This window comes from Glycine max, chromosome 5, assembly GCF_000004515.6.
Source record: "Glycine max cultivar Williams 82 chromosome 5, Glycine_max_v4.0, whole genome shotgun sequence".
NCBI classification, from domain to species: domain Eukaryota; kingdom Viridiplantae; phylum Streptophyta; class Magnoliopsida; order Fabales; family Fabaceae; genus Glycine; species Glycine max.
This window is the reverse complement of record NC_038241.2, coordinates 172,692-198,814: the sequence shown is the minus strand read 5'-3', so window position 1 is coordinate 198,814 and position 26,123 is coordinate 172,692. Positions and strand designations below refer to the sequence as shown.

At 33.3% G+C, this 26,123-nt stretch overlaps 5 protein-coding genes across 7 annotated transcripts; 2 read left to right on the top strand and 3 right to left on the bottom strand.

The window, feature by feature from the left end:
• Positions 1-293: 293 nt before the first annotated feature.
• On the bottom strand, positions 294-5,209 carry LOC100780662 (SUPPRESSOR OF GAMMA RESPONSE 1). 2 transcript variants are annotated; one of them, XM_006579725.4, is made up of 6 exons: positions 5,080-5,209; positions 3,528-3,660; positions 2,808-2,994; positions 1,693-2,177; positions 827-1,132; positions 294-738 (listed from the first exon to the last, which is right to left on the bottom strand). In XM_006579725.4, the coding sequence occupies exons 1-6, from the start codon at positions 5,085-5,087 to the stop codon at positions 685-687; spliced, it is 1,173 nt and encodes a 390-aa protein (XP_006579788.1). In that variant the 5' UTR covers positions 5,088-5,209; the 3' UTR covers positions 294-684. The 2 variants fall into 2 exon arrangements, with proteins under 2 accessions (XP_006579788.1, XP_040871761.1); XM_041015827.1 differs by having other exon boundaries at positions 359-738; positions 3,528-5,200.
• Positions 5,210-6,675: 1,466 nt separating this feature from the next.
• On the bottom strand, positions 6,676-10,939 carry LOC100792887 (serine/threonine/tyrosine-protein kinase HT1). The gene is made up of 6 exons (XM_003524514.5): positions 10,310-10,939; positions 9,609-9,741; positions 9,243-9,438; positions 8,412-8,536; positions 8,162-8,320; positions 6,676-7,417 (listed from the first exon to the last, which is right to left on the bottom strand). Exons 1-6 carry the CDS (start codon positions 10,438-10,440, stop codon positions 7,121-7,123), a joined length of 1,041 nt encoding a protein of 346 aa, XP_003524562.1. The 5' UTR covers positions 10,441-10,939; the 3' UTR covers positions 6,676-7,120.
• Positions 10,940-12,469: 1,530 nt separating this feature from the next.
• LOC100793412 (glucuronokinase 1-like) lies at positions 12,470-15,360 on the top strand. The gene is made up of 5 exons (NM_001255225.2): positions 12,470-12,699; positions 12,786-13,124; positions 13,752-13,868; positions 13,951-14,111; positions 14,706-15,360. The coding sequence occupies exons 1-5, from the start codon at positions 12,490-12,492 to the stop codon at positions 14,950-14,952; spliced, it is 1,074 nt and encodes a 357-aa protein (NP_001242154.2). The 5' UTR covers positions 12,470-12,489; the 3' UTR covers positions 14,953-15,360.
• Positions 15,361-16,215: 855 nt separating this feature from the next.
• Positions 16,216-17,201, bottom strand: LOC100794459 (uncharacterized). Its single transcript, XM_003524517.5, has 2 exons — positions 16,869-17,201; positions 16,216-16,692 (listed from the first exon to the last, which is right to left on the bottom strand). Exons 1-2 carry the CDS (start codon positions 17,199-17,201, stop codon positions 16,525-16,527), a joined length of 501 nt encoding a protein of 166 aa, XP_003524565.1. The 3' UTR covers positions 16,216-16,524.
• Positions 17,202-17,360: 159 nt separating this feature from the next.
• Positions 17,361-23,347, top strand: LOC100793939 (uncharacterized). Of its 2 annotated transcripts, XM_003524516.4 has the most exons (10): positions 17,418-18,358; positions 18,844-18,899; positions 18,968-19,050; positions 19,166-19,244; positions 19,949-20,059; positions 20,553-20,662; positions 21,463-21,546; positions 22,040-22,077; positions 22,164-22,304; positions 22,949-23,347. In XM_003524516.4, exons 1-9 carry the CDS (start codon positions 17,533-17,535, stop codon positions 22,232-22,234), a joined length of 1,458 nt encoding a protein of 485 aa, XP_003524564.1. In that variant the 5' UTR covers positions 17,418-17,532; the 3' UTR covers positions 22,235-22,304; positions 22,949-23,347. The 2 variants fall into 2 exon arrangements, with proteins under 2 accessions (XP_006579789.1, XP_003524564.1); XM_006579726.4 differs by lacking the exons at positions 21,463-21,546; positions 22,040-22,077; positions 22,164-22,304; positions 22,949-23,347 and having other exon boundaries at positions 17,361-18,358; positions 20,530-20,662.
• The last annotated feature ends 2,776 nt before the right edge of the window (positions 23,348-26,123 follow it).

Here is a 26,123-nt window from a genome sequence, read left to right as displayed (position 1 = left end):
AATTAATTGATGGAGATAATTTAAGGGAAAAAAATTGATGTTTTACTCTTTTTTTAGCGGCAGGGCAAATGTGATGCTTTGATAATTCACTTGAATGTTGTGCATGGATATTGCATGGTTATTTTTTCACTTTGAACAAGCAGCAAGTGACAACTTTAAATAAAACAATTTCTTACCCACAACCAATTGACTTGAAAAACAAATTATTCAATTGTTTGTACGATAGTAAACCGTTCTCAATCTGACTATGACCAAGTGTAAAACATCTAAAGCTCAAAGTTTAAACCCACCAAAAAAATATATTTATTATTAATTTTTTAAAGCTAACCAGACCTCACATATTGGCTAAAAGGCCACATATATCACTATCTTCTTTAAAATACAAAATGTTTCTCTCAATTTTTAATTTAGTCTCATTGGGCCGGGAGATATCAATGACCTCACAAGTACTGCTCCCATAAAAGAGTGCACAGGTTCCACATTCAGCATAGTTTATGACAACAATACATATACAAGTTACAACAGTCCTGAAACCTGACAGTAAGCACCACATGATTACAACCTGAGGTTTACACTAACTTGCATGTAGGAATAATAAAAATTATTGCAACTAGTTAAGCTGTCTCTTAGAACACTTAAGGATTAAGCATCAGTACCAACTAGAAGTTGCTTCAAAGCAGCACCTTATGGTGTGTCAATCCACTGAAGGGTGCTGTCTTGAGAACCAAATTGCAAATTCTGCATGAAAAATGAGAATCACAGAGCAATGAGAGGATGTTAACAACCTATTGGAGAACTCTAGCTAGAAGAGTAAGTTGATGCTTACAGAAAGATCAAAATCAGGAGGAGTATCAAATTCAAGGGTGTCCAGGACAGAAACTCCATAAGATGCATAATCATTATCGGTTCCAGGTGCAACCAACTTGTTTGCATTGGCATTATAAGTGGAGCTCAATCCAGAATGGTTTAAGAGAGAAGATGAATCTAACATATCCTTACATAATAATATGTCTTCCAAGCCATCAAAGTCAGCTTGTGATTCACCAGCCAACCATGCAGGGTCGTCCTTATTGTCCTCATCTTGAACATCGTATGGTGGTGCATGTGATTCTCCAGGTATAGGCTTGGCATCCTAATGCAATAAACAAAATTTCAAAAGTGAATCAAAGACTGGGTGTTTGGAAAATTAGTGAAAAATGTCAATTGACTTTGCCTCTTTTTCTTGAGAGAAAATTAACAAAGGAGTAATAGTTTTTCAAGATGTGCCCATCAAATGTGGCGCACAAGTAGAAGTTGAAATACAAATGGATTCTTAAATGTTATGCTTGCTTTTGTAGAATTTAGTATTTGGTAGCCTTGTTGGGATAAATTTTTCATTAAGTACTTATGGAGAAGATAATAAGAAGCTAAAGTAAATTGATTTTTTTCCGAAATTAAAATCAACTTATGCACTTCAATTTATATAAACATTATCTTTCATCTAACATTTTCAAACGCCATGTTACATAAGTTGATTTTAACTTTTGGAAGAAATTTGATTCATTTTGCTTTTTATTTTCTTCTTACGTGTTTATTGATAAGTTTATCCAAACATGGTCATATCTTTTTTCATTTAAATTACATACAAGGTGATTAGCCTCAGTTAAAATAGTTATCATAGACAGCTTTGAGAATAAAAATAACTGTACACACCTGGATGAATGACAGAAGTTCATTTTCATCAAAATTGTCATCACATTTTCCCGTACAAGGTCGAGTAGGGGGATTTGGTTTTGGGGTTCTTGGACCTGCTTGTGCTGCTATGTTAGAATCTTCAACCACTGTATTCTCCTCATTCTTCTCACTCTGCTTCTGCCGTTGATAAAATATTTTTGAAACCACATATTCATCATCCTTCTCATCTTCTTCACTCCCTAGATGGTACTGATGCATCACCCAATTGGTTTTATATGGTTTGGAGCCTTTCTTAGATCTTATATAGAGAACCATGATCTTCTTAAAACCCTTATGCACTCCATCTTCTATCACAGCTTTGGTCCTACCAGTCTTGTGCCAGCGTACATGCTCCTCAGTCATACCATCTTGATGATGAATCTTTCGACGCTTCCTTGGTCCAGTAGCATATGCATTAACTGTTTTGTGAAAGAAATGGACACTACTCCCATCCGTCTTAGCACCTAAAACAAAACAAGTATAATTTTATCAGAGAATCACATTTATCATTTGGTCATAGTCAGAACCAATGAATTAGAAGATAATCATTAATGTCCAATAACCACTAAATTTGTTAAGTTTGGCAATCATAACATCCTAGCTTCCCCTGATCCCCCTCCAAAGAGAAAGAAGGGAAATCATGATCTGATATTTTTTCTTTTTAGTTGGTCCATCATGATCATATATCTAGACGTAGAAATCAATTAAATTTTTCTAAATCTGTTACTTTTAGTTTAAAAGGGAAGTAATAGGACTCCTAAGCCCAAGAATGTTAGTTAGATGCTGATTGAGATTTAATTAGACCTATATTAGATGATTGAATGTGCTTGACTCAATTTTTTTTGTTACTTTCTTTCTTTTCTTTTCATCTTAGCAATGCTGCCGGCTAAGGTGCAGAAGGCACACGGATTTTGTTCACATGAACTTCAAAACATACTCCACACGGGACCATTATCTGTCATTCACTTCCATAGGTAAGGAAGTGTTTGAGTAGCATCCTTGAGATGTTTGGCATATCACTGGTCCATTACTCAACGTATTGTAGAATAAATGATAAATGGTCACGTATTTGAAAAGGTCAGAAAAACCCTCACCTGGAAGATTTTGTGGATGAGTGTAGCAAATACCTAGCTCTCCTTCTAGAGTTGGGATGAACTCGTGAATAAACATGTGTGGCTCTCTGTCTCCAATACAACACTTTGCTGCTAAATGCTCTAAAAGCTCAACATCAGAAGGATCAAACTTCACACCCACAGGAAAGCCAGGCCACTCATGAGAAACCTGCACAGACAAACAAATATTCCTAATGAAACATATGTAATCAGTTAAATATTGGATCTGTCTCCCCTAAAGTGAGCAACTCACTTTAAAGAATAAAGTAAATAATATCAGTCATTGATAAGAAGATCAATTGTGAATGTTATGTATACATGCATAAAAAATATCATGAATGTATCGAAATATCAATCATTGAAGAGTGATTTCCTCGTCAAGAACTGAGATTACTTAGTGGTTTTTGTTGCCCACTTTACTCGCCCACACATGCATAACTAATCATGAATGCTGAAGTGTTTCCAGAATTTAATATAATTTAATGTTGCAGGTACGAAGGTGAAGTTTGCAAACTTTAAAGACTTGAACTGATTTTATAGGCCAAAAGAAAAGACGTAGGTTAAAGGAAATGGAACATGCACAAACTCAGAGCAGTGTTTATTGCTTATAGGCTTATACAGTTTTCTCTATTTTAGTGTATGTGTGAATTTGAAGAACAATACATGAACCAAGATTGAATATATGTTGAAGTCTAGCCATACATCATTGTTATCAATATGATAATGACATTTCTGGCATTCAAGATATGTTCCACAGTCCTTTATTTGATCATCTGTTGACAGATTAGTATTTTTCACTTTCCTTGCAAATCCTCCAATGTCAATAAGCCAGCTCCTGCAAAATAAAGCCATCAGTCCTTCAAAACACACATCCTTTACCCGAAGAACTTCCTATTATATATGTGTTAGCTATGACTTATGAGAAAATAAACTGAAGTCATCAGCAGTTCACAAGAACGACTCAACCTTTTGAAACTACTATTTACAAAATGGCATTATAAGTGAAAATTCCAAGTCTTTTGATGATATTGAGGATGTTTCACAACATCAATGATATAAAGACAAACAGAGACAGAGCATGCAGAAAGCATCAAAGAAATTTTGGGAACAAAAAATCCATGCATGGCTCTAGACGCTAAAAATACATCAAACTTTCTTTTCCACTACTTCCCTTCATTCTCGTTTCTTTAAATTTCTGTTTTTTTTTTTTTTTTTTTTTTGTATTTCTTTCTTCCTTTCCTGTTCCTTTGACCGGCCAAACCAAAAATGAAAGCTCTGTGATAGCAGCAATTCATTCCCCAGCCTATGAAATGAAATAGAAAAATGAACACTACAACAACTTTTTCCCAACAAACGTGGCAAGATTCGCTTATAGATATCAATTTATTTTTGACCCAAGGTACCTTTGGCCAAGAGTACTAATCCCTCTAGATATTTAGATTTTTATTTAAGGGATTAATCTCTCCAAAACATATACCATTCCATACATATCTACTTAGAGATCAAACTTCTAATCGTGTACTTATAAGATATACTTATTTGTCAAACATATAGTATCCAAGGTAAAGATCCGACTACTTCACATGATCGCATCTAAAAGAAAAATGATTGCATTTGGATCATCCAGAAAGCTCATGGTTTTAAATTGCAGTCTGCAAGGTTAAGGTATTTTGACACTTCGCAATCACATCGTGATGGCAATTGCGGCCACATCAAATGCATTTTCCTGCAATTGTCCATAGTGTGGAAAGGTTTTCTGGCTCAACGCAACCGTAATTTAAAACCATGAGAATGCTACAAATCATTATTTGGCACTCCATAGATGTTTTCATTCCCAGAGTGAAGTGCTAGCAGTAGAAAGGAGCAGCAAGTATTTCCAATTTAAGCAGAACACACTAAACTCCAAATGAGAATGTCAATTATACCCGCTAACCATGTATCTATCTCTCTCCCCATGAATGGAAAGAAAAGAAAAATCCAAACATGGCGTCCACCCATCATACACCAACACCAACAAAATAAGCCACTAACGAACGAGAGACCAAAAAAACCGAGCAAGGGAGCATTTCTCTGACACAAGTATCCGAAACAAAACCATCCAGAAAAGGAAAAAAGTGTTTTTTTTTTAATTTTCCAACCAAAGGGAGTCCAAATTCAGAAGACGAAAGAAGAGATAACCGAAAATGGCAAAATGGGATCCGAAGAAAAGAAGCAAAGTATGAAACTTGCATTGCAATCTGCTAAAGGAGCTCACCTAGCCATAGTGCCAAAGAAGGAGAGAAGAGAAAGACGCGTTAAGAGGGAATGAGGTGTGAGTATTTTAAGTGGAAGCTGAGTGGGACCCACCCACCCACTGTTGACTGAAAATTCCGAACCTTTGCTTCGTAAGTTGCTGTCTTGTGTCCCCGAAAATCGAGCGAAACAGAGCCACTATGGTAAATTACCTTATTACCACCTCCGTGGCTACTTGCTTCCCAAGCCATTACATAGATTATAGAACTAATCTCGTTAAGATTGCTTCTTCTTAATGAAGCAATGCTATGACGTAATAAAAGAACTCTAAATTCGGTGCCTCTAACGTTGTCATTGGTGAATTCGTGTAGGACCCATGTCCAGAAACGGCAAAATGTCATTATTTACAATCAATAGTTCAATACAGTTGTTAATTTTCATACCTATGAAATTACAAGGTTAACTAATGATAAATCATTGTGAATATGGCTTTTAAAATATTATTATCAATATTTTTTTAATCATATAATAATTTGTGGTTAAATAAAATAATAAAGTTTTTTTTATACATTATCGTTATATATTTAAAGCAAATTCTAATTTGAAACCAAAATACTGCTAATTATGCTAATTTGTTAACGGATTGCTTGTGCGACCATTTGTTTTATGAAAATGTGAAATAGATAAATATTATAATAAGAAAAAGATGAGAAGAAAAAATAAAATTAAGATAAAAATAAATAAATAATAGATATATAATACTATCCCTTCTCATATCTTTAGATATTTTAGTCCTTTTTATCTCAAAATAATTTTTGTTTTCAAATTTTAAGTCTAATTCAAGTTTTTTTTCTCTCAAATATATCATTTTTTTAATATTCTACTATTAATAGTGCAAACATCAAGATCAAAGTATTCCTTCTGTCCCAATAATAAGTGACATACAAAAATAAGTCTTAAAATATGTATTATTTCGAGTTTTAATGTAATATTAACTTTTTAATTATTACTAGTATCATTTAGCTCTGAATTAATAATAATAATAATAATTTTTTTAAAAATATTATATTTTTTCATTTATTTATTAATTTTTTTGGCATGTGTAAAAGAATTTAAGACAACACTTATTATGAAATGGAGAAAATAATAAATAATAAAATTTTACTTTCATTAAATATTGATTAATTTATATGCATTAACCATAAACATCTAAAAATAAAGTGGGAGAAGTAGTAACAATAACTAGTTGTTTTATACATGATATTACAAAGAAACACTGTTTTGATGGTTAAAGTTTATTAGAAGTTATAAAATCAATTTATTAAAATGTGTGTGAGCAATAACAGACACTTTTATACTTTTATTAAAAATGCATGTGAGCAATAATTTAAAAAAATGACAGAATACTAAATCAATTTCTCCCATTATAGAACACTTTAATGTAAAACATAGGTTAAAATTAATTTAAATATATTTTTAATTATATTGAAGAGTTATTTACCAAAAAAAATCATATTGAACAGTTCAAAATAAATTAATTATATTCAACTTTAAACTATTAGCGACCTTTCTTTTATAACGTTGGAATGAAAAACAAGTCTATGATATTGACACCAAATTCATTGCAAATAGATGCATCTATTTTGGATAAAAGAAACAAGCGTCACAAATTGGCAACAATACAAGGTTTCATGAAAGCAAATGTAAACATTTCATCCTTTTCACTTTTAATTATGCATGCCACATACATAAACAAGAAAGAGGTAAAGGCCTTTGGATGAACCTTACTTTACAATGATATTACATCTCAGCAACCTTAACCCCAAAATTTTCTGGATATAAGTCAGAAGAAGGTTACCATAAATGTTAAAAAGAGCTTGCCAGCCACTCTTGCTGTGAACAAAGGCACTTTCTTAGTTACTAATTGCTACTAAACTCACTATTTGACAATAAACATTTTCTTATCAAGATTCTGGTTGTTACAATTGGTAAATTTGGTTTATTTAGTTTTCCTAACTGTTATCTGGGATAAGGACAAACGCCAAATGATGTGTTTTGAGGCCTCAGTAACACTGGTTAAAGCAGAAGAAAAACCCTTTGGCTGTTGTGGTTTCTCTAGAGCCATCTCTTCCAAGCATTAATGCACTTGTACCAGGAGATTCTGGTGGCAACACCGCGTTCTCAGATGAAGTAATCCGCAGAGGAACAACCGGTTCTGGTGGTGAAACGGTGGAGAGATATCGAAGGAGCATCTGTATGATTTGACTGAAATTTGGTCGATCATTCGGATCCTCTTTCCAACATGAAGTTACAATCAGAGCTAAATCCTCAGGAAGGTCTTCAGCACTGGGCCTTGTATTCTGAAATAGTTATGAATCCTTAGTCATAGTCATATCATATGAGGTAAAATTATGATCATAATAATAATGAGTATACGAGATAAATGAAAATAAAAACCTATGAAGCACAAACTCTGACATAGGACATCGGACATGACACGACTAATGTCTAAAATATAGAACACGGAAGCACCATATACACACGCAAATAGAGAAATTCTAATTAAATGAAACATGAGTAACATATAACAAAATATCTAAATTGATGGTATATTTATCTTGTTAAACCAATTTTCTATATTTTTTCAAGTATATTAGTTTGTGTAAAGGTGGCGGCTTAAGTGTTTAAGTCAACAAAAAACAATTTTTGAATCAGATATCTAATAAGAAGTATTGAACAAGTGTCTGAATGTGTCAGTGTTTGACATGACAACACTTTGAACAAGAGAGGTGACTGTGGTTTATAGATAAAAATTTAAAAAGTACAATAGCCGAATGATATAACTTGAAAAATGAAAAGTGCAGTTCGGGTGTATTAAGTATCTGAAGTTCCAACAACTAAATTAGAGTTACTCTGACCAAGAAACAAAAATGATAAAACGGTCCTTTTCTGAAGTGTGATCATTGAAAAAAATGCATATTTGCACACTGATCATATTTAAATGAAATCTACCTTAATTCAGACACTCTCAAGGATCATAAACTGTTCAAGTGTGATGACCTTAATCAGAAGTACTATCAAGTAATTATAAGAATGAAATCTACCTTAAAAGCAGCTGCATATGCTGCCTGTAGATTAGACATGCCTTCAAAGGGTAACTTATTATGGATGAGTTCCCACAACACAATTGCAAAGCTGTAGGCATCCACCTTGTGGTTGTAATGCTTCTTCTCACCTTGTCTTAGAGTAACAGTGCTGTATAGCTGCCACCAAACAGGGAAGTGATGATAAATTACCTAACACAAAGTTGGAAGATCGATAACTGTTCAAAAGTTTAAAGTGATTAAGAAGTACTTCTGGAGCCATCCAACGATATGTTCCTGTTTCAGCAGTCATCATCTCAGTTAAGGACTCTTCTCTGGCTAGACCAAAATCAGCAAGTTTAACTGCCTTATGATCATCTGTCAAGATCAAGTTATCTGCAGAGGAAAGAAGAAGAAAGTTATCACAATTACACGTGGTCTTTGATATATGGAATAGATACTGCTTAATAGTACTATCAATTGTATGTTGATTAGAAGCTTCATTTCTTATATAACATATTCGTGATCATCTCAACTAAAACAAAATGGCTCAGAATGTCTAGTACAAAAATATGGCCTCACAAGGGTTAGCAATGCCAGTTTGATAAAAAAATTGGACTGTGTAAATGAATGATAGACTATTTTACAAAAGTTTACAACAGATAGACTCCTAGAGCAAAGCCTAGTTGTGTATAATGGCTCGTCATAAAGCTTATTAACAATAACAAAGTCATCTTTCAAAGTATAAGTATTTAGACAAGGGTAATATTTTATTTTTGCACTTTCCAATAAAAAACACGTTCCAATGTAAATCTACAACTGAGATTCATTTGAATACACATCCCAAATATTGTCAACAGTTCAAAGTTAGATATATCAAAATCAAATTCTACCCAAATTAGATAGTGTAGAGACCAACAAAGGAAAGGTGCCTTTTTCCAATTTGCTTGAAAGGTCTAACTAATCAAGCATGTATAGAGGAAACAAGTAACTCACGCAGGATGCAAAATTCCACAAATCTATAAGTAACAAACTTTTCCATTAAGAGCTACCAGCTAAGACTCAACAAAAACCAGTAAGTACAAAATTTATGTAGGCATACCGGGTTTAAGATCACGGTGAATGATCCCATGAGAGTGTAAACATTCCATTGCTCGGGCAATATCAAGAGCAAATCCAATAGCCACAGTCATATCCAAGCACTTTGGACGCATATTCAAGAGATATTTGCGCAATGTCCCACCCAATAGAAGTTCAGTTACTATAACCATGACAGGTTCTTTGCAAGCCCCAATAAACTGGCATCAAACCAAAATAGAACCTTTAATGAGACATGATTTTTCCCGATTGATGAATACCAAAATGATTTAAGTACTGGCTAACCTCAGTCTATTTGCCAATTCTGATTAAAATATATATCTAACTAGACATTTTTAAAAATAATATTGTTTCTGTCCTTGTATACAACCTTAACCAGATTTTTGTGTTGAACTCTCGACAACATAGCAACCTCTCTTGCAAACCGAGCCTCTCTCCTAGAAATCTCTTCCAGAGTTTCTCCCTTGTTGATAATCTTAACAGCAACATTTTGATTTTTATATCTGCAAGGAAATCAACAATAGAAACTCAACAAGTCAGCAAATAATCTTATCTAATGGAAACAGAATGTGTATTTACCGGAACAAATAATCTTATTTGTAAACTGTAACTGTGAAATGGATGTGTTTGGATTCATATTGGATCATCCAGAACTACATTGAAATTTCAGATTTCCAGCTAACATGATTTTAGGTAAATGTTCTCATGTTTGATAGTTGAGAAATTAATTTTTAGTCCATAACTGATTTGGAATTAAAGCAACTTTAAGTAGCTTTTGTATTTTGGATCAATAGATTTATTCTGAGTTTAACAACTAACTTGCTTTTAGAAAAGAAAAAAAAAGTCTAAAAACAAATCACCTCACTTCAAAATCAATTATAATCAAAACGAATTTGGTCAACCTAGCCTAACTCATGGAAAGGAGAAGCACAATAGTGCTGATTAAGAAATCGAAACAAACTTTGCACTAAATCTTACAGGAAAAAAACGAATGAAAAATTATTTAGGATAAGAGGATTCAAAAACCAAAAATTGATTTCAAAAATAAAATCCAAAACAGGTTTGACTTACTTTCCTTCATATACTTTGGCATGAGCACCCTCCCCAATTTTTGGACCAATAAATAGTTGTTTGGGATCTACAAGCCACTTGGAATCTAAATTGAAGTCCCCAACTGAGTGAACCTCATTGCCAGATCCCATTTTACTTTTTTTTTTTTTTTCTCTCGAGAAGATGTGCAACTATCTAGCAAGCAGCAGCAACACTCACATACACACACTCAGCATTACACACGTGGAAGCATACCAACCAACTAAAGAAAAAGACCCTTCCTTCACTGGGAATGAATTATGAAAATCTGTTACATGGCAACAGGGAAGAAAGCTATATCCCCTTGTGAGTTTGACAAGAGAAAAAAGGCTCGACTTTTGCACACTCCAAAGGCAACTTTCCCAACACATACATACAACCTTATCCCCAAAATAACGGACATAGATCATTAAAAAAATAGAAAAAAAATCAACACTTGCCTTTGTTTAGGAGGCAGAGAATAAAACCCCACATGTTAGGAGGCACTCAACAACAAACCCAGAAGTTAGAGTAGTCATTAAAAAAAAAAAAAAAAATCAAATCTAAGATCCAAAACAATAGGCCTTGTCAGCACAAGATTACTTGCAAAGGAGAAAATGAAAATATCTATGTAATTTGTCGTTTTTTTTTCAGGTTCCAATATTAAATTTATATTTTTCATCTGATAAATTTAATTATTATTTTTTTAAACGAGGGAAAGAGAAAGAATAAGAAAGAGAGATAAGAAAAGGTTGAAAAAAAAGAAATGTATCAGAACTTTCATTGGAATTCCTTACCTATTATGCGTTCTCTGATTTTTAACCACATCAACTTGGTCTAATTTACATTTCTACTCCATATATATTCCGGTATTGTATCACAACTTTCATTGAAAGTACCATAAAGAGCACCAAGTTGTTGATCCGAAAGCTTCCATTTCAGCAGTCAGTGAAAAAAATTGCACTGGATTTTAGGAATAATTTGTAAAACAACAATGTGTTCATGGATCGCTATTGTTCATCTTCAATGGTCTCGATGGATTCTTCGTTCTTCATTTTCTTTGGTTTGCAATTGTTAGATAGGGGTATTTGTGGGAGATAAAAAATATAAATATAGGTGCACTTAGCAATTAAAGACGTGTATTTGATAATGCTTTAAAGCATCTAGTCGGCCTGTTTGTAGGATTGGCTTGTAACATTTTGGGCCTTAGGCCCTCTTGATAACAAAGAAAAAAGAAAATAGACCATTCAAACGAAAATATGAAGAAGAAATGGTTTTATAAAACTTGTGGATCCACTCTATCCCCAGACATCAGCACAATTTGATGCAGCTATTGATTGTGAACTTGCCACTGAAAAAGAATATGAGAACTTCGCATCCTGATGCAGCTATTTTTTATCGAATAATTTAACACTGTTGCTATTGATATATGAATATTTCTATATGATTGTATCATAAATTCATAATTCATAAATGCAGATTAAAGGATAATATCTTTCACGAGTTCGTAATAGCAAGTGAAATGAAGACGATGACTTGGATGTTTATATAATTGGACGAATGTTTATAATTTTAACTTTAGAGTAATGATACATGAGCAGGAGTTTACATCACTTTCATGCACAACACATGGAAAACTGAAGTAGGGACACTACAGGTGTCGTTACCTCCTTCCACGTCATCTGTGACTAGGATACGATACCAAAAGACGAAACATGGCAACTATGTTTGAGGATAAGGTTGTTTGAATGCCATCTATTCTGTTCTCTGGACACACGCCAATAGAAAACTTTTTTGGATATATTAAATTTGAATTATTTAGGGATTGTTTGTTGAAATAAAAAAAAAAATACAACAAGATATAAAAATCCTCATAAAAGTTTGGTTGAAGTAAGTTCTAGTATAAAATAAAGTGTATCATGTCAATATACATGATTTTATAAGGCTACTAAATGATTATACATAATTTTACACTAATAAATGATTATTTTAAAAATTAATAAATATAACAAATTATGATTGATTGGAAAAAGAAATTAACAACAAAATCGGTTTCTAATATCTACCCTGATGTGGGACTCAAAGAGTATAGGTTAATTGAATATAATTTTGCATCAGTTATGATAGAAGATATATATATATATATATGTGATGGGGGAAGATAGAGAAGAGAGGAGAAAGCAATGGGCATTGATAGTGAATACGTGATATCTCACAAGGCCTATGCGAGGGTGGGATTGCTTGGGAACCCGAGCGATGTCTACTACGGCAAAACGATAGCGTTAAGCGTCGCCAACTTCTTCGCCACCGTCACGCTGCGTCCCTCCGACCAGTTAATCCTCCAACCCCACCCCCTCCACGATCTCCTTCATTTCTCATCGCTCCCTCAATTGGTATTAGTTCGAATTATTCCTTTATTAATGATAAAATAAGAATTTGATCAATTAACTTAGAATTCCATTCCATTCGATGCATGCAGGTCAACAGGTTGAGCTCCCAAGGTTACTATGGAGGCGTGCGATTGCTTATGGCTATTTGCAATGTCTTCTACGCGTATTGCAGAGAGAACGCCATCGATCTTGGCGACGACAATTTCACTCTCTCCTACGACACCAATATCCCTCGCCAGGCTGGTCTTTCGGGTTCTAGCGGGATCGTGTGTGCTGCGTTGAACTGTTTGTTGGATTTCTACAACGTCAGGCATCTGGTCAAGGTGGAGGTCAGGCCTAACCTCATCCTCGCTGCCGAGAAAGAACTCGGGATTGTGGCCGGTCTTCAGGATCGGGTCGCACAAGTTTACGGTGGCCTTGTTTACATGGTAGCTACATTAATTCATTTCCATTTTAAATATACCCATCAATGTTTCTTCTTCTTTTTTATCTTTCTCTTCTTATCTTATCACAAATTTTATCATTTTTATATTTTTTCTTAATTTTATCTCTCTTCATAGATGCTGATAATAGATTAATGGGTGTCCATCAAATATTTTACATTTGTTTCAAAAATTCATTTTCATGCACCAATTAACGATTTTAATAACTGTTCACCATTCCCGATTTTGGTTGCAACGTCCTTGTTTTTGGACTCACTGGGACCACTATTGGTTGCAACGTACTTGTTTTTGGACTCACTGGGACCACTATTGTTGCCGCAGAGGTCGCTGTATTAGTTGTTTTATTTTTATCCTTCAAATCAAATTCACGGTGGTGTGACCACTATTATGACTGCATAATGTCGAATTACTTTTAACTTTTAAGTAATTATTATACGTATATAGGATGACAATGTAAAAAAAAAAAAAAAAAAAACCTTTTACAGAGTCAGGGTATTTTAATTCAATTCTTTTTGTTTTATTTCCATTGAAACTGTTCATTTCTTAATGTAGTACTAAATGAATGGCACTAAATAATGTTGCTGACTCACTTGCTCTGCTTTCATTTGATAGGACTTTAGCAAGGAAAACATGAATGAGCTGGGCCATGGAGTTTATGTACCAGTGGATTTGAGTCTCCTCCCTCCTCTGTATCTCATCTATGCGGAAAATCCTAGTGATTCTGGCAAGGTTAGTTAGTCACATGCAATGCCTTCATCTTTCTTTTAAATCTTTTCTATAAGTATAAATTTTAACTGACAGCAACATGTAGGTTCATAGTAAAGTACGGCAGAGGTGGCTTGATGGTGATGAGTTCATTGTGTCTTCCATGCTTGAAATTGCTAATATCGCCCAAGAAGGAAAGACTGCATTAGAAGAAAAGGACTACTCCAAATTTGCAGCTCTCATGAATCGAAATTTTGACCTGCGAAGGTGATTCAAGTTTTTCTATCTCATTTTATATAATATACATTTGGTTTTTTGACATAAAATAGCAGGTACAACAGTTTGCTAATATTTGGTTTTTAAACTTTTATCATGGCTTCAATAGCCACATTACTTTCTCATATTCTTCTGACAACTGCGAACACTAAACTACGACCAGCACATAGAATATGCTCTAAACTTTGTTTGTATAAACGTAAGCATTTATAAGAAGATAAAATATAAACACTCTTTTCTAACTTCTCCAAGAACTGAGGTACATAAGTTCATTTTAACTTGGAGAAGTTTAATTCCCAACCATCTGATCAACTCCACCCATCAAATCACATTCCATAACCATCTGAAGGTGGGTGTCTCACTACCCTCAGCAAATCTCAAGACTAGGGGTCTGCTCACCCAATAGCCGATGGAAAGGAATTATGGGTCCATCAACTAACATCCGAGCAAAGTAACTAATGGTGCCTAATACACTCTTCAATTAATGTATCTCTAAAAATTCATTAATTTTGTTTACCCTAACTGATGAAATGGAAATGTGGAGTTTGCATTAAAATTGGTTGTTAATGTTGGGATATTGTACAGGTTAATGTTTGGAGATGATGCCCTCGGTGATTTGAACCTAAAAATGGTAGAGGTTGCCAGAAAGGTTGGAGCTGCGTCAAAATTTACCGGTAGCGGAGGAGCTGTTGTTGCATTTTGTCCTGAGGGGACTTCTCAAGTGAAGCTTCTCGAGGACGAATGTCAAAAAGAAGGATTTGTGATACTACCTATTGAACCTCTTCCTTCTCGTCTAAATGAAATTGACTTGAAAACCTTGCAAATAAAGTAATCTATATTGAGGGTTTGAAAAATAGTTCTCAACAAAATAAAAATTTCCATTTACTCAAGAACGCGGGTTTAAAGCTGGTGGGAGTTGGCATACTCAAAGCGCAATGTAAGTTTGTTCCGTTTCGTTGAGAGAGGATCAAACTTTGAAGTTGCTTTTGATGAGGGTGGATCTGAGAGTTTGGTTTGTGGTATATTGCTTTTGGGGTGTTTCTAATACCGTATATGAGACGTACATGTTACCTTCGTATCACTTGTCTGGTCAATTTCGTAAATCTTGTGCGCAAGTTGGTTACGCGGAATAAGAATTGTTTTTACCTATCAAAAGGAAAATTCAATCTGCCATTTGTTTTTTGCGAAAAACAAAATTATGGATTGAATTTGTTAAATAAAAGCTGCATTTTAATGTACGGAGATGTATGTTCAACCCACGTTTTATTAGTTGAACCAACTTTAGATGCAATGAGAAGGTCTGTTTGTTTTAAAAGTTAGTTAGAATTGACTTTGTTTTTCATGTCTAAAACATTGAATTGCCTATAAAAAGATGTCTAAATAATTCAATGTACATGGAAACATGTTTTTCATTTTAAAAAAAACGCGAGAATTGAAACAAATGGAGACTAATTTAATCATGTCTCATTAGATAGGCTATAGACACGGACTATAGTTTGCCCGATTAAGGATAAAACTACAAAAGGATTGAAAATTGCAACCAGCTTGGTTCATGTAGAATAAAATGAGTGCGACAACCAAGAGGTCAAGCTTGACCAATTATACCTATTTGTAGTTTGTCCTAATTACAGCAATATACCTCGTTACTTGTCATGTCTTGTAAAACCGTTTGCAACTTTTTACACATTGTAATGCAGCCAAGTAGAAGCAATGTGAAAGGGTGTATTGAACTTGCGTTCAAACTAAAACAGATTTTCAAGCAACACTTAATGTACCGTTTTCTTTAATTATCCTTATTGAAAATCCGGTGTACATTTCACTACTTTAATATAACCTACATTTCTTAAATTACTCCGAATCACTCATCTCTGTTTTGTTTGTGCCTAATGTTTCATTACTCCAAAACCATACATTAATTTTAACACTCAAATCACTGGTGGAATGAAAACAGAGAGAATTACAAAAATTCTATTTTCAAGGACATCATCATACAATAAATTCATGATATCATCATGTATTGAAGGTCAACCAGTAGTAAGGATAAACAAAAATAGTGTCTTATCATACTCAAAAAGAGAAGCAACAGCAAGAAATCAATCACATAATGGCATTAGATTCTAGAAATTAATGAACTTTATACAAAACCACAGGATTCCATCTTAGCCTCCCCCACCTTTTAAATTCATCATTTATGCTCATCATTCATTCGATATAGTCGATAACAATTCAATCTAAAGATATTTACCACTCTGCCCAAATGCCTAATCTACAAGACATCACCGTGCCACTACTACAGAGTTACACTTACAAATAATAAAATTGCTAGTGTGAAGACCATCCTTTTTCTTTTCTTTTCTGCTTCTTCACATTCATAACCAAGAGTGTATGTAATGCAGTAGCAGCTTCAATCATCAACACCATCATATAACCCTTGCATAAGTTCGAGCGGCGAAGCCCAGATTGGAAGATCAAACAAGGTTTGTTTAAGCTGTTCTTCTCTCTTAACGCACACTGTTTCTGCTATGTCGCATAAATTTGACACATCACGAATTATTGCTTCCTGCGCCTCCACCTGTTGGCACAAAATATCGCATAAATTTCACCCTCAATTTGACACATCACTAAGCTCATTATCGCTATTCACTACATATGCAATTCGATTATGAACCCTATAATTACAAGTGGAACCTAGAACTTTGTGAATCTAGCAAAATTAGGTCAAGGATTTAGTAAATTGAGGGTTTTTACCTGCAATAGGAGGTCGTGGAGGAGGGAGCTACCGGCGGAATCGGAGGACGAGGAAGTAGAAGGAAGAGATAGGGATAGGTTTGGTTGGGGATGTTGTTGAGTGGTGCGTTGTTGCATTGAGCGCAAGGTGTTCAACAAGGTTTCCCAAAGAAGAATCTCTTTCTCGTACTTAGATTTGAGCTTCAATAGGGTTTGTTTCTTCCGCTCTCTCAGGAGCGTATCCGCCGGCTCTTGGTCGGGAACGGAGGGCGGCGAGGGGGAGTGGATGCGGCGGCGCTTGCGCTTGAAGACGAAGCCGTCGTCGTTGCAGAGCTCCCACGGGTCGTCTTCCATTTTGACGTTGGATTTTTCCTTGCAATAATATGCCGCTACTACCCTTTCCCTTTATTTATTTTTCATTACACACAATTGCTATCAATTCTCTGACTTTAATTAGTAGTACCCTATAAAATTTAACATCTTGGTTTCTTTTTTGTTTTTGCGCTGTATAGTCATAAGATTGATTTTTAAAGTAAGCAAATTATTTTAAAAGTGATGAGTTATAATTTGTTAATATAAAAATATAAATATTTACTTATAAAAAAACTCGCATAACTTGTGAATATTTTGTTTCTTGTAACATATAAATAAAAATAGTAAATAAGAGTGGGATTTGTGATTGAGAATGCTGAAAGCAAGCTCTCTATCCTTTCTGGTAGCAATGCCCTCTGCAACTGCAAGCTTCGGATTCTTCTTCTGTCGACAACGCCTTTCTTCTTCTTTCCCCTTCCCTCCGCGTCCAAGACTCCTCTCCACCACTCCCACCCCATACCCTCTCCAATACGAACTCATCATCAACCGTCCTTCTTACCCCGACTCTCCCCGCCCACCACCTGCTCGACCTATTGACTCCCCTGAACCCGAACTCAACAAGGCCCAGAGGAAGTACTACAACAAACGCAGAAAGAGGATGTACGGCTCCGACGAAGATGAATCCCGACGCCCCGACGAGACCTTCGTGGAGTTGAAGCCCGAGGTGGTGGACTTTCCCACTCTGCACAAGAGGGAGGAAGAGCTTTACTTCTATGACGCCTTTACTTATCCCTGGGAGAAGGACAAGCATTACAAGATGGTTTACCAGCTGGAGAAGAAGTACTTTCCTGATCAATGCCTCGACAAGGCGTTTCTCCAACCGGGACAGTCAAATGCTAATGCTAATGGGAAGGGAAAGGGTAGGAAGAAAGTTGTTGGTGGTGGCGGTGGTGAGGAAAAGTTGGTGTTTTTTGAGGAGGGGAATGTGGAGGAGAAGGGCGAGGAGAGTGGAAGTGGAAGCAGACAACTTAAGGAGAAGAAGGTTGAGGACTTCTTCAAGGGTTTGAAGAAGGATCCTAGTCCTAGTCTTAACAAGGATGTTCAAGTTGGAGAGCCTTTTCTTTCCTCAAGGAGGACTGGTCTTCCTCCCGTCTGGGATACTCCTCATGGCACTGTGCTCTTGGTCAACAAACCAAAAGGTCACTCTACTTACTTAATTGTGCAGAATGATTGTTGCAAAATGCAAGTTTGGGCTGGGAGAGATATAATTACATGGTCCGGAACTAATATGGTCTTGACCAATCTCTATGTAACATGAAATCTAGCTTTCTTAACTCTTTTTCACAATAAGAAAATCTCAATTATGTGTTTCATAAATACTGGTCAGGACCATGGACACATGGTGGTCTTGGATCATGTAATATTTTCTCGTGGTGGAGTGGACTATCATTGTTGCTAATGATTAAGTGACTTCCTCTTAGAATAAAAACATACTGCAGTAGTAGTGCTAATGGTTTACGTTGTCTAAGCTTCATTGTTTTGGTGGTGTCCTTGTTATTGATTTCATAGGATATTAGTTTGATTAAAATCTTTGTTTATTTGGTGGTGTCTAAGCTTCAAGTTGTCATTTTGGTGTGTTAATGGAAATATATATATATATAACTGGCTTGTAAATTTTTGGCAGGTTGGACTTCATTCACGGTTTGTGGAAAGCTGCGTCGCCTTGTCAAAGTGAAAAAGGTTCTTTTCCACCACACGTCTTTATGTATGTTTGCTTCTCCTTGTAGGCTTATATCGTTAATTTACAGGTAGGTCATGCTGGGACTCTTGACCCAATGGCTACGGGTTTATTGATTGTTTGTGTTGGTAAAGCAACGAAACTGGTAGACAGGTGATTCAAATTCAAAATTTGTTTCTGTTTGAGTACCAACTAGTGATGCCTGTTTCACTATCGTGTGGTTTTGTTTTGTTCGAAATGTTAGATCTGAGCAACTTTTCTGTTTCAGATATCAAGGGATGATTAAGGGTTATAGTGGGGTTTTCCGCTTGGGGGAGGCTACTTCAACATGGGATGCTGATTCACCAGTGAGTTAATTTATTTTTCTCATGTGTAAGTTTATGAGCCTGAAAAGAAAATGTACTTTTGTCCATCAACTAGAACTACATAAGTTCATGTATAATCAGTTCTTAACATTTTCAGCAAAAAGGTGAATCAGGTGCATCCAAATCTAATACTTGATATTCATAAGTGGAGTAACATAATTCACCAGTTAAAGTTCAAGGCTGGATTATAGCGCGTTAATGAATCTTTATCTGCTGTCATATACATACATGTATAAATCACAAGTTTTTTTAAGGACTAAAGAACAATTCCACTGTGATCCCAATGAAATTTTTTTTTATTTGAACAATCTAATAGTTAGTGATATATTTTTTTCAGAAGTGATACACTGTCCTCAGAACAATTCTTGTGACTGAACTGTTAATCTATACATTCTAAAATAAGTCACTTTTTCTCTTTGTAAGACCAAAGAATTAAAGTTTACACTGATTATGGGAGTATGCAATGCTGTCTTGGAATCATTCCTGTGACTGAACCACCGATTATTCGGTATACCATCCTTTTTTTGGATACACACTCGTCTAAAGTTTAATTTAATTGCAAGACTGGGGACAGTGACAACTGATCTTTAGAAAAATTTGTCAAGATTGCTTTGGTAGCACTAATAAAGCACACATCACAATAACTATGTGCAATATTTTCACTCATAGGCCAACTTAATTTGTAGGTCATTCAACGTGAGCCATGGGAGCACATCAAAGATGAAGATATAAAGAGAAATGCTTTGTCCTTTTCTGGGGAGATTTGGCAAGTTCCTCCTATGTTCTCAGCTATTAAAGTAAGAACTTTTGCCATTTCTGAATCATTTGATTTTCATAATTTCTTTTAAATTGAGGTTTTGGGCAAAGGGCAGAAGTATGTTTTGGCTAGTATGTTATCTAAATAACTTTAGGGTATTAAATTTGTAACTGACGTGTAACTTGGTGTGAATTGAGACTACATTAATTTAAATATTTAAGGTGTTAAAAATTGCAACTTTAGGTATTATTTGTAATTAGTTTTCAACTTACTTTAGCTGTTTATGCATCAATATTATCAGCATCATGCTTCACATCTGAAGAAGTTAAGCACTGGTAATTTTTCGCATTTCTAAAGACTTGACTTGTGAGAAAACAGAATAGTTTCGTTTAATTCATGTAACTGGCTCCACCAATTGTGAAAAAATAATTTTCTTCTTGTTGCTGTTGTTGTATCTCCTTTCAAAACTCGTGTTTTATTTTATGTTAACTACTGAGCCAACTGGTCCAGTTCCTTACATGTTGTCACTATAGGTTGGAGGCGAAAAGATGTATGAGAAAGCAAGGAGAGGAGAAAGCATTGAACTTTCACCCAGACGAATATCAATTTTCCAGTTTGACATAGAGCGTAGCTTGGATGACAGGTAACTGTTTGGTTGCCTCCATGCTAAACTCCTTGCTGCCCTTGAATCAAGATTTAGGTTGATGGTTTATAACAGTTGAAATCATGAATACTAGACAGCAAAATCAATGCACTTCATTGATCGCCCAATTCTTTGCTATTAACAATTTAATCAAGAAACCTGAACTGTCATTGCTATGATCATTCTTTGCTATTACAAAAATGTAGAGCAAATTTATCTACTATCTTAAACTCTAGGGTGAGTTTTGTTAAGAGGCAAGCTAATCTTGTAGCTCACAACCTAGCAAGGGCTTCAAGATCTTATGCTAGCTCTCATGTTTTTTATTATATCCCTTCTTGTATCGTTTCCCAAACTATGAATGAAATGATATAACTATTGTTCCTCTAAAAAAAAAACAAAATCCAGTTTGAGTATAAATCCTCAACCGCATCCCTTTCTTATGCCCTCAACAACTTCATTGGCCAATGAATAAAAAAAATAACTTAATTGGCCATGAGGGCAGTACCAAGAATCTGTCTGCCAAAGTGGCAGGGTTTACTCGGGACTAAATTGTAGAAAAATGTATTTAATACCTGGTAATGGAATGATTACTACTGATTGAACTTCAAACGTAAAGCACACAGGTTAGAAACATGTTTTTAATACCCGATAACAGATTATTTGTTAGGATCATAATAAAAGTTTTTTACCTAGAGAGAGCTTTCTTCTTATAAAAATGTATCGTTGGGAATTATCTGCTTTTAGAGTTAGGGTTGATTTGTTCTTTTGACCCTGATATCTTTGTGTTATTATTTTTGCAGACAAAATTTGATTTTTAGAGTGACATGTTCCAAAGGGACATATATTCGGTCACTCTGCGCTGATTTTGGGAAGGCTCTTGGCAGGTATTAGTTTATTATTTTTTACTTTCTAACAACGAAAGCAACATGACATATTGTCATAAAGAGAGCAACATGACATGCAAAAATATTGTCAGTCTCGTGTTATAATTCCATTCCCTCATTTATCTGTTGATTTAATCTGCTTTTTAGCTATGATGATTTAGTGCTTTTCTGCTAGAGTTGGGTTTTATTCCTAAGTTGCTATCAGCAGAGACAAAAGTATATGCTAAGGAATAAGGATTGAGTAATATTGGAAGGGCTTGCTTGTGCTTATGTACTAGCATGCATATATGCACTCTATCTGACATAGGGAATTTGGGTTCACCAGGTGTAATATTAAATATTTTTAGTGAAGTATCGATTTTTAAGTTTAGTCTGCAGTATTATGTTGGGGGAAACAATGAATGGTCATGAAGATGAGAAAATACTATAATATCCTCCTACAATAACATCAAAGTTGTGTGGCTATTGTTGATTTTATACTGTAATTTTGCAGCTGTGCCCATTTAACTGCTCTCCGAAGAGATTCAATTGGTAAGTAGTTTTGGCCGCTGAGGTAACATTCAAGAATCATTGAGTGTAAATGTTTATATGGTCCTCTTCTCTTCTCTTCTCTTCAGGGCAATATTCAGCAGATGATGCATGGGAGTTTCAAGAGCTGGAAGAGGCTATCACCAAAAATTATCTCTAACTTCTCTGGTCTATTGCTACCTCTCATGATGATGAGATTCAGAGCCATGACATGCACTTTTCTTTTTTGGGTACAAACATGCAAAGTGTTTTACGGGTTGTTTAATTGGAGAAAATATTTTTCTATTTTCATTTTTAATTACAAAAAAAAAAAAAGATCTTATCTTCATTTTGTTGTTTTAAAAATTTGCATAAGAAGCAGTAAATACAGAAAAGTTAAAAGTAAAAATAAGAAAAGTTTTCACGAACAACTAAATGACTCCTTATTATTTCTTAATTTTTACCCTAACTTTGTTAAAGTCTTAACACTTAACTTTTTAATCCATGATTATATAATTATACTTTATGTTTTAAAGTGTAATTCTCTCACTTTAGAGGAGACAAACCCATTCACACTTGATTACAACTGTTACTAGGTTTGTGAATGAGCCCATTAATTTTGTATAGAAAAACATTTAATATCCCATTAATTAAATAAATACAGAAACATTAAATAGTAATAACTGATCCTTAATTCATATTGGGACGTTGAAGATATACACAAATTACCATAATTTATGTGTTTTTGCAAACCTTTATATATCAAGAAACTCATTTTGAAGTTATGGTATCAAGCTATTGAGAAATGGTTTAAATCACCAAAATTACGTTAGTACTCTCTATGTTGCAGTGTTGTTAAATTGCTATGTTGTTAACGATTCTTCTTGCTTTGCAGTTGAAGGGCAGTGAAAGCGGAGTTTTACCTTCCAAAGTAAACATTGAAATAAGCATCTTCTTAACTATGAAGTACCTGCGTCTTAATTGCAACGACAAGCATCATAATCTCGGCCGTCAAATACTGAATGTTGGTGTAACATATAGTTTTATTGTTAGGCCTAATGCCTTTTCAAATATAACCTTGTACTTTTGTCGCTTTATATGCTATGGAGCAGTATATTATTTTTTACATTTATAGACAAGATCGAGATAGTTGATAATCGGTGTTCTTGGGAGATATTTGAGGTCGGATCCTGTAAGATTAATCTGAGGTCTCGTGAATGCTTTTTTGTGGAATACAATACTTATAGGAAGGAGGTAAACTTGTGGAACATAATAATAGTTTCTTCTTTTGATATTTGAGATGGGATCCTGTAAGATTAATCTTGTAACTTTTCTATGTATTCCTGAAATTTATGGAGATTAAAGGATAATTTAATAAAATAATATATTATATGTAATACATATATTGTTATCCTTCAACTTATTATAGAGAAACATTATTAAGAAACTATTATATGAATTATTATCATAAACACTCGGTTATGTTTTACAAAATTAACTGAAATATTTGTTAAAAATTGAAAAACTAACTATAATATAAAAGTTAGAAAATTAATTAGTTGAATCATAAGTATTTGAAGAAATTATATATTGAAGTAACTGAAAAATATATAATTATAAAAAGGATAAAAATAAAAAAAAAATACCTTAATTAAAAAAGATTAAAAATGAAATTAATAAATGTTCAAGAAGGAAAATAAATATAAAAAAAAATTAAAAGTTAACAGTTAGTAATTTAAAAAATATTATTTCAAATAATGTCTTAAATACCATTAGAAATCATTAAAAAAAACTTATTTATGAAATAGTCAAATAAAATTTTCAATTATTAAAAAAAATTAAAAATTAACTTATATGTGTTAAGCATTTTAGTTCTAACATTTTTTTATTAGATTAGAGTAGTGCTTCGTAACACAAGATGATTTATTATGAGAGATGTTTACATTTACTCATTTAGTGCATAATTACAACTCCAATTAAATACTAAAAAAAACTAAGTATGCTTTAAACAATATTAAAATATATGGATAAGCCACTTCTTAAGTTGGTAATTAGATGTCATAGGTTGCAAAAACTTGTAAAATTTGTCTATTAAACTTTATTCTAGATAACCTTCTCTCCAACTCAACCACCCCTTCTAACTAATAATTAACAGACTTTAAATAACTTTAATAATTATTTTTTAACTATATGTATAATTTTGCTAACCGTTACTTCATGATCAACGATTAAGGAATTAAAAATGATTTTTCAACTAAGGGCAACGAATAGCAAAACTGACACATGCGCATGCGCATTTGTGTGTATGCCGTATCTTCACCTTATATGTTGTATATACATACATGTAGGAAAAGGAAGTTGAATGTTTAAGTTTTTTTATTAACAACAACGTTCCTAATTATATAGTTTGAAGTTTAATCACATTTAATATTTTTTATTTTTTCATAAAAGTATATTATACGAGAATTGAATTTACATTTTTTTTTAACAAATTTAGTGTGTGTTGACAACTTAGTATGTCTTTTTTCATAGGATAAAATTGAATATTTAATACTAACATTTGTTTTGTCATATATTTAAGATCAGGAGTATCTCTCTAATTCACTAACTTAAAAACTAATTTCACTTAGGATTTGTAATTGTTGTTAATTCAATAAAATTTTACATACTATAAATATAGGTTATCTAGTGAAATAGGTTATTTTCTGACATATAAATAAAGTCCAAGATCACATCAGAATAATAATACTCTACCTTAGAGTAACCATAAAATAATTTTACTTTGGGTGGATTTTTAATTTACTCTCATGTTGCACAATAATAAACAAATTTAAATGTTTTAATCCGTTGACGGGTAAACAGGTTGATTTGGATTGTGTATTGTAATAAAAGTTGAAAAAGCAACTCAACCTGTTTAAAATTATTTAGATTTAGTTATGGGTTTATTCAAACTCATCCAATCTAGCTCATGAATATCCCTTGTTAGACTAAACCTAAGATGTGACCTCTTGATGATAATTAAAATTTTAAAAGGTTTATTGAATATCATTTTGGATATTATAAATTCCTTTTTAGTTATCATGAAAGAAAGTCTATGTTTTGTGAAACACCTTAGACGTCACATATTGGTAATCTCTATCTTTTCAAAATAAATTAAAAACAAAAGTTTAGTGACTACTATTTTAAATGCATTTTCTAATTAGTTATTATGAAAGCCCTTATGTTTTGAGGAGTATCATGGCACATGACATCTAGATAATTCTTACTTTTTTTAAGGAAAATAACTCCTACATAAAAAACAATAATTTTTTTTTCATAGCATCAAATAATAATAATAATTAAAATTCTTCAATGCATAATAAATGTTTTTTACAGAATAAAAAACCTACTTAACTCTAAGTCCTCCATTGCATTAAGAGATATGTAGAAAAGCAACAAACATCCCTTGTTGAGCTAAAAACAATATTTCTAGAAACATTTTTTTATTTTAAAAATATATATAGATCATCAATAAAATAATAAATAAATAAAATGTTCAAGAATATTTTATTTTTTTCTTTTGAGGGATAAAATAATTATTTTTAAAATAATCTAAATTTTCATATATAATTAAAGATAACCGTTTTAGGTGGATATTGTAAGATACTAACACACTTTTTATTTGTAAACCAAAATTTTATTTTTAAAAACTATCTTTAGAAGGTTTTTTCGAAAAAAAAAATTAGTGGCATCTCTCTTTGTTTTTTATCAATTGGTTTAAGTGATATTAAACTTGATTTTTTTAAATAAGATTTTAAGTTGAAGCCTTATCAATAAAAAAATGTGATTAAAAAAAATCTCATACTAAAGATGATAAAAGATACCACACACCATTATATTTTGATAAAAAAATACTCTTTATAATAATTAGTACAGTCAATTATTATCTTAAGATATGTGCATTCTTTAAATGATAAGTAGGTATAAATAGAGGATGTATAAGACATAACTTAATTATAATAATTTACACATGTAAAAAAAATCCTCTAAAAGAAACAAAAATAAATAAATAAATAAAGCTAATTTTCTTT